The following is a 7,500-nucleotide window of genomic DNA, read 5'->3' as shown; positions in this document are numbered from 1 at the left end:
TCCTCATCCTCACTCTGGCCTACATATCATAGGGATAAAGTCATGTGTGTGTGTGTGTGTGTGTGTGTGTGTGTGTGTGTGTGTGTGTGTGTGTGCATCTTTGTAAGTCCTCAAACTATTCCTTGAGTCAGACGGTCTAAAGTTTTATGCGTCTAAAATCTTTTGAAAGTTGAGAGTGCCATATCTCCGGGATGGCCGTCCCAACCTGGTTACGTCTCTTTTTATGAAGCTTATATAGTTGTGTTAAATTAAAAGAAGTTCACTTTTATGATTTTATGCCACACTTACAGAAATTCTCAACACTATATATCTTTCAACTTTTAACCAATATTTTGGTCTAAAACTTCAGACACAGTTATCCATCACTATATCCATTAATTGTAACTCTTTAGTCTTTGGCAGACATACAGTACCTGACTGAACCCTTATAACTCCCAGCTGTGTGTGTGTGTGTGTGTGTGTGTGTCCCTGTGCACTACCTGAGTCCGTGGTTGTGGTGGGACTGCTCAGTGTGTGCTGGTAATGTTGTGTACAGAGCAGCTTGTCCCCCACCAGCACACAGCGATCTCCTTTCTGCAGCCGGCAGTCACACACTGAGCAGCAGAAACAGTGCAGGTGGAAAACTGCTTCACTCGCTCGCATCACCAGCTCTGCCGGAGAGATCACCTCCACACAGGCCCTACAGCGCACCGAGAACAGTCTAGAGAGAGAGGGAGAGAGTGAGTGTGTGTGTGTGTGTGTGTGTGTGTATGGGGGATGGGGTTAGACCTAAGGTTGAACTAAAGACTGATTTCTGTAGCTATTTATGTCATAGTTAGTCCTGCCAGAGTCCCTGCTTGCACTAGACTCAAACCTCCATCAGTGAAAGTGGGCGTATATCATTAGAGCTAATAGACAAAAGGATTTGGGCAAAACTCCAAGGACATTGTATCCAATTACATATACTTCAATCAGGAGTCGGTCCTGCTTTTGCACCTATAACAGCTTCCACTATTCTTGGAAGTCTGTCCACAACATTTTGGGGTGTCTCTGTGGGAATCCTTGCCCATTCATTTTGTAGAGCATCCTTGATGTTGGAGAAGAAGGTCTGGTCCCAAAGGTGCTCTGTGTGAGCCACTCACGTTCTTCCACAACAAACTCATCTAAACGTGTGTTTATAGTCCTTGCTTAGTGACCTGGGACACAGTCATGTTGGAATAGAAAAGGACCTTCCCCGAACCGGTGCCAGAAAGTTGGAAGTGTAGATTGTGCAAGACGTCTTGGTATGCTGAAGCATTGAGACGGCCCTTCACTGGTGATGAGGGGCCTGTTGGATCAAAACCTCAAGTTAATAATTAACAGGATTGGCCAAATACATTTGTCGATTTAGAATATCAGGGACTGATTTATGGTCGTACTGGGATTAGCCGAATGAGGATGGGTTCCCTGTTGAGTCTGGTTCCTCTCAAGGGTCCACCGGGGGGTTTTTCCTCGGCTTGCTAATCAGGGACAATCTGATCAAATATGTAAACATCTTTCTAAATGCATTTTTCTATTTCATATCTATACCTTTTTTTATTCTCTGTATAGCTGCTTTTAACAATGACTATTGTAAATTGTGCTATATGTTTATTGCACACTGACAATAAAGTTAAATCTAATCTAATCTAATCCAATCTAATCTAATCTAATCTACAGTGGTGTGAAAAACTATTTGCCCCCTTCCTGATTTCTTATTCTTTTGCATGTTTGTCACACTTAAATGTTTCTGCTCATCAAAAACCGTTAACTATTAGTCAAAGATAACATAATTGAACACAAAATGCAGTTTTTAAATGAAGATTATGTTATTAAGGGAGAAAAAAAACTCCAAATCTACATGGCCCTGTGTGAAAAAGTAATTGCCCCCCCTTGTTAAAAAATAACTTAACTGTGGTTTATCACAGTTAAAAGTTCAATTTCTGTAGTCACCCCCAGGCCTGATTACTGCCACACCTGTTTCAATCAAAAAATCACTTAAATAGGAGCTACCTGACACAGAGAAGTAGACCAAAAGCACCTCAAAAGCTAGACATTATGCCAAGATCCAAAGAAATTCAGAAAAAAATGAGAACAAAAGTAATTGAGATCTATCAGTCTGGTAAAGGTTATAAAGCCATTTCCAAAGCCTTGGGACTCCAGCGAACCACAGTGAGAGCCATCATCCACAAATGGCAAAAACATGGAACAGTGGTGAACCTTCCCAGGAGTGGCCAGCCGACCAAAATTACCCCAAGAGCGCAGAGACAACTCATCCGAGAGGCCACAAAAGACCCCAGGACAACATCTAAAGAACTGCAGGCCTCACTTGCCTAAATTAAGGTCAGTGTTCACGACTCCACCATAAGAAAGAGACTGGGCAAAAACGGCCTGCATGGCAGATTTCCAAGGCAAACCACTTAAGCAAAAAGAACATCAAGGCTCGTCTCAATTTTGCTAAAAAACATCTCAATGATTGCCAAGACTTTTGGGAAAATACCTTGTGGACCGACGAGACAAAAGTTGAACTTTTTGGAAGGTGCGTGTCCCGTTACATCTGGCGTAAAAGTAACACAGCATTTCAGAAAAAGAACACCATACCAACAGTAAAATATGGGGGTGGTAGTGTGATGGTCTGGGGTTGTTTTGCTGCTTCAGGACCTGGAAGGCTTGCTGTGATAGATGGAACCATGAATTCTACTGTCTACCAAAAAATCCTGAAGGAGAATGTCCGGCCATCTGTTCGTCAACTCAAGCTGAAGCGATCTTGGGTGCTGCAGCAGGACAATGACCCAAAACACACCAGCAAATCCACCTCTGAATGGCTGAAGAAAAACAAAATGAAGACTTTGGAGTGGCCTAGTCAAAGTCCTGACCTGAATCCTATTGAGATGTTGTGGCATGACCTTAAAAAGGCGGTTCATGCTAGAAAACTCTCAAATAAAGCTGAATTACAACAATTCTGCAAAGATGAGTGGGCCAAAATTCCTCCAGAGCGCTGTAAAAGACTCGTTGCAAGTTATCGCAAACACTTGATTGCAGTTATTGCTACTAAGGGTGGCCCAACCAGTTATTAGGTTCAGGGGGCAATTACTTTTTCACACAGGGCCATGTAAGTTTGGATTTTTTTTCTCCCTAAATAATAAAAACCATCATTTAAAAACTGCATTTTGTGTTCAATTATGTTATCTTTGACTAATAGTTAACGGTTTTTGATGATCAGAAACATTTAAGTGTGACAAACATGTAAAAGAATAAGAAATCAGGAAGGGGGCAAATAGTTTTTCACACCACTGTAATCTAATGATGAACAGGTTTGAAGCTCCGGTAAAGTCATGTATTTTTCTCATCCAACACTATAAAGCAACATACAAAGCAGGATCAGGATTCTGTGAAGAGAATTATAACACTACATTAAGACTAATGAGTGACAGGAGAATGTTTCTTCTGCACATAACTCAGTGGTTCTCAAACATTTTCTGTCGTTCCCCACTTAAAGCGGTGGGTGAATTTTCAAGCCCCACTTGTCAACAAAATAATAACGAAAACGGCCAAGTTTACTATTTATTAAAAAATCTATTTTTAAACCAATAAGATCAAATAACACCAAGTTCAAAACAGATAAAATACACGTGCTATTGTTATAACAGGCTTACTTCATCACTTATCTAGAGCTTTCTTTAAAAGAAGTCGAGTGGCTTATTAACGTGACTGGGGTGTGTTGTCTCTAAGTGTCTTCCTACTTTGTCTCATGCTGTCTGCTGCCAGCGGTTTAAGACACAAAACACACATGTGTCTCTCTTCTGCCCCCACCATCCCCACCATGAATCCAAGCGCAACATACAGTAGGCTTCATCATGTTTTCCTTTCGGCTGGGTTTTTAGTTAAATAGGGTGATGGTGCTGAATCACCTGCTTTTTTGTGGTCCATGTAACAAATGTATCCACTGATGTTATTACACTTACTACATACAGTACGCTACTGACCCGGTTTGTGTCCGCGGTAAAGTTAGTTTGATATTCGCATCTCTGAATTCAATAGCTGCGTAAATAAACCCGTGAATAAGATACCCAGATATATTTCCTCTCTACATTGTCTTTAAGCTCCATCCGCTTTAAATTATACATGTTTAAAAGCACAAACACATTATTCTCTACAGCGCAACGAATGATTTAGGGATCATCGCAAAAAGCCGCACAGCAACAAAAAGCGTAGAACGATATTGATCTTCCCTTCTGTTCAGCGCCTGAAGGATCAAAAAGCAACTTTGTTGCCGCACTGGAAACTAGAAATGCCAGACTAGTACTGTCTGATAAAATATTAATGTTTAACAAAAACACAGAAACATCAGCATACACATAGGAATAAATGAAACTACATATAATACCGAATGTTTCCTTATATATTGTTCCTCTGCGATTAACATGCCGACGTTAAACCGTTATTGTTGCACTATGGTTCCACTTTGTCTCTGATGTTATTTTAATTTACTTGTATTAATGATCCATTTCTTTGCGTGTGATTGTTTAGTTTCGAGTGTCCGATCTTTATTGTCAATAAAGAAAAGCATGAATTAGAATAGGTACTTTCCTATTATTTTCCACTAATTCCCTCCCGTTCATTACGCCCCACCTGTCATGTCTGTATTCACCACTAGTGGGGCGCCACACACTAAGAACCACGGACCTAACTGAATAAAGCTGGAAAGGTATAGCATAGGAGGCTCAGGTGACTGGACACAACGAGTACAGGGAACTCACTAAGCCAGTGTGTAATGGGAATCAGACTCACTGATTAGTTCATTGTTTAACTATTTAGCCTTAGAAGTTATTTATAGCTACTATTTTCTCATTGTGATTTAAGAAGAACGCTCGATAGAACACGGCTACACTCACTGACTGACCGGTGGCTTGTTGAGCACAAATATAGTGTGAGATGCAAACAGTAGAAGACATTCTAGACATTGAGAGCAACGTTAATAGTGTCGGGATAAACAGGAGTTCACACACACGCGCAAACACACACACACACACAATCAGTGAAGATATTCCTGGAACGCTGCTCTTTTCTTATGAGAGTCAGATGTCAGCTTTTTCCTCCAACCTGCCTCCCCCTGTTTTTCCACCCTTCGACCCTCCTAAAACACACAGATGCATAGCCCCTACCACAGTCTTAGCGCCTAGCAACTGGAGCTGTGGGTCAGAAGCAACTGAGACATGGGCCGTCGGCTCCACTGCAGTGTCCGGGGACAGGACTCCCAGGGAGCGGAGAAAAAAGCATCTCTGCAGGCCATGGCTCCAGCCCGAGCAGTCACGACAGGGCCTCCTGGCAAGAGAGGCTGAGCCGGGGAACCGTCTTAACTCGACTTAACCAATTGCAGACAATTGCAGAACTTGGCCCCGAGCTGCGCTTGCATTGTTGTGCCCTGGCAGCCGCCGCATTTTCTGTTTGTCAAACCGTGGGCTGAGATTTCCACGGCCGGAGGGGGGTCGGGTCGGAGCCTCGGGTGCTGGTGACGGGGGTTTAATTCCAGAGGTGTGACAGCTCTGGAGAAGATTAGCTCACTAAGTTTTAGGAAGAATTCATGATATTTCAAATACAGTTAAAGTCCTACATTTAACAAATTTTAGGTAATTCTGTAACAGAGAACGTAGAACTGTTTCTGCCTTTTAATTTGTTGATTTTGTGAACTGGCTGCTACAGGTTTAATTATGCTATCCGAGAATCTGAAGGAATTCATTCCTGGTATGCACACACACACACACACACACACACACACACACACACACACACACACACACACACACACACACAGGGAACATGAGCATGAACTGAAACATCCCGAAGCTTTGCATTGTTGTGGGTTATTAGTGTTGCTGTGGGAAACCGAGTCAGGTTTTTCTGGAGCTCACGTGGAGAAGCCGGACTCGCTGCTCACACATTTCATGATTTTACTGACAATCTGAGAAGCCTGTTCATTTGAATGAATTACTTATTGGATAGTCATTATAACCTCTCAGTATGTTCCTGATACTGATGAGAACCTGAATAGCAGTTATTTACATTAAACAATTATTTTATTGCATTTTTTTTCTGTGCATCACAGGGATCATACAAGGGCCACACCCATCAGGATCATACATCAGACATCAGGATCATACATCAGACATCAGGATCATACATCAGACATCAGGATCATACATCAGACATCAGGATCATACATCAGACATCAGGATCATACATCAGACTTAACGCCCAGTGGTTTATTAGGGTAGGAACTAAAGGATGTGAGAGACTTGAAGCTTTATATCAATCCATTGCCTTTAAGCGCTTGTCCTGTGCAGGGTCAGTTTAACCCACTCTTTGGTAGAGTAGTCATACTGTAGTCCCAAAGTGTCTCCAAGTGTCTAACTGTAGACTGGTGAAATTCTAACATCTTTAAGATCACTTTGTAATCTTTTTTCTCTAAAAGCTCTTTTTGGCAAAGCATGACTGATATAATCATATTCCTCTTGTGCAGAGCAAACTCAAAAAGGTTGAGTGGTTTTGCTCAGTCTAAGTAGCCCTAGTCCAGATCTCCAAACTACCCCAAACTATTTTTTCGGGTGTGTAATTAGTTTAGGCATATTATTTTTGTAAAAACGTTTGACTTAGATAAAGGTCTTAATTAAGATCACAGTTTATGACAAATTCATGCACAAAGCCATAAAATTCCTAAAGGATACATTTTCTTGCCACTATAGAATTTTAATGGAATTAAGTGCATTTAAAGTGTGTTTGGATGTTTGAACTCTTCTGTGTTATCATGCTTGTAGTGCTTGTTACACATGTCCAGTACAGCAGGATCAGAACCCACGGCATCACCCAGTGCACTGACCCACTTACAGCAACTCTACCCATCACAAACCCATTCAGCTAGGGCCCAGGTGGACAGGAACCAAGTGGACTCCTACACTTAAATGGCATGGTAGTGGGCAATGCCAGGCATGGGGTATATGGCTAATTGGTCAGGTCATATAAGCTCACGCTTGGTCGCACAGCACCCCTGAGACCCGCAGCTATGACACCAGGCATCAGCCCAGATGGCTCAGTGCAAGGTGCAGTCTGAAAGCCAGCGTTTCTCTCTCTCTCTCTCTTTCACACACACACACACATACACACATACACACAGATCCCCCTCCTCAAAGATCTCTGTGAACATATGGTCCACTCCTCATTTCTCCTAAAATCCTCTAATAACTTTACAGCGTTCTGCAAGTCCAGTTATTAAGAGCACAGTGTCCATTCTGCAGTGAAACATCAGGAAAAGAAGGACTAGTTAAAACTCAAAACAGCATGTGTCAATCACGATTAAAAAAAAAAATGCATTTATATGGAAGCCTTACCAGTTTGTGTTAATGGGGAGGCATCAGACTTCAAACTGGTTATTTTAGTGTATTATTATAACTGTGTATTACTTTTATGACATAAATATTTTTATGTCACAAAAATGTAACCCTCTTA

At 41.7% G+C, this 7,500-nt stretch overlaps 1 protein-coding gene across 1 annotated transcript in view; it reads right to left on the bottom strand.

Moving 5' to 3' along the window:
• The window catches only part of lmx1a (LIM homeobox transcription factor 1, alpha), a 13,243-nt gene that overhangs the window by 2,391 nt on the left and 3,352 nt on the right, over nt 1-7,500 (bottom strand). Inside the window, exons 2-3 of the mRNA XM_053484492.1 lie at nt 480-700; nt 1-19 (exon numbers count right to left, since the gene is read on the bottom strand). The exon at nt 1-19 is cut by the window's left edge and continues 160 nt beyond it. Coding sequence (XP_053340467.1) covers nt 1-19; nt 480-700 — 240 coding nt within the window. The remainder of the gene's footprint in view (nt 20-479; nt 701-7,500) is intronic.

Source organism: Clarias gariepinus, chromosome 23, assembly GCF_024256425.1.
Source record: "Clarias gariepinus isolate MV-2021 ecotype Netherlands chromosome 23, CGAR_prim_01v2, whole genome shotgun sequence".
NCBI lineage: Eukaryota > Metazoa > Chordata > Actinopteri > Siluriformes > Clariidae > Clarias > Clarias gariepinus.
Note: the sequence above shows the minus strand (reverse complement) of the source record. Positions and strands in the feature narration are given on the sequence as shown.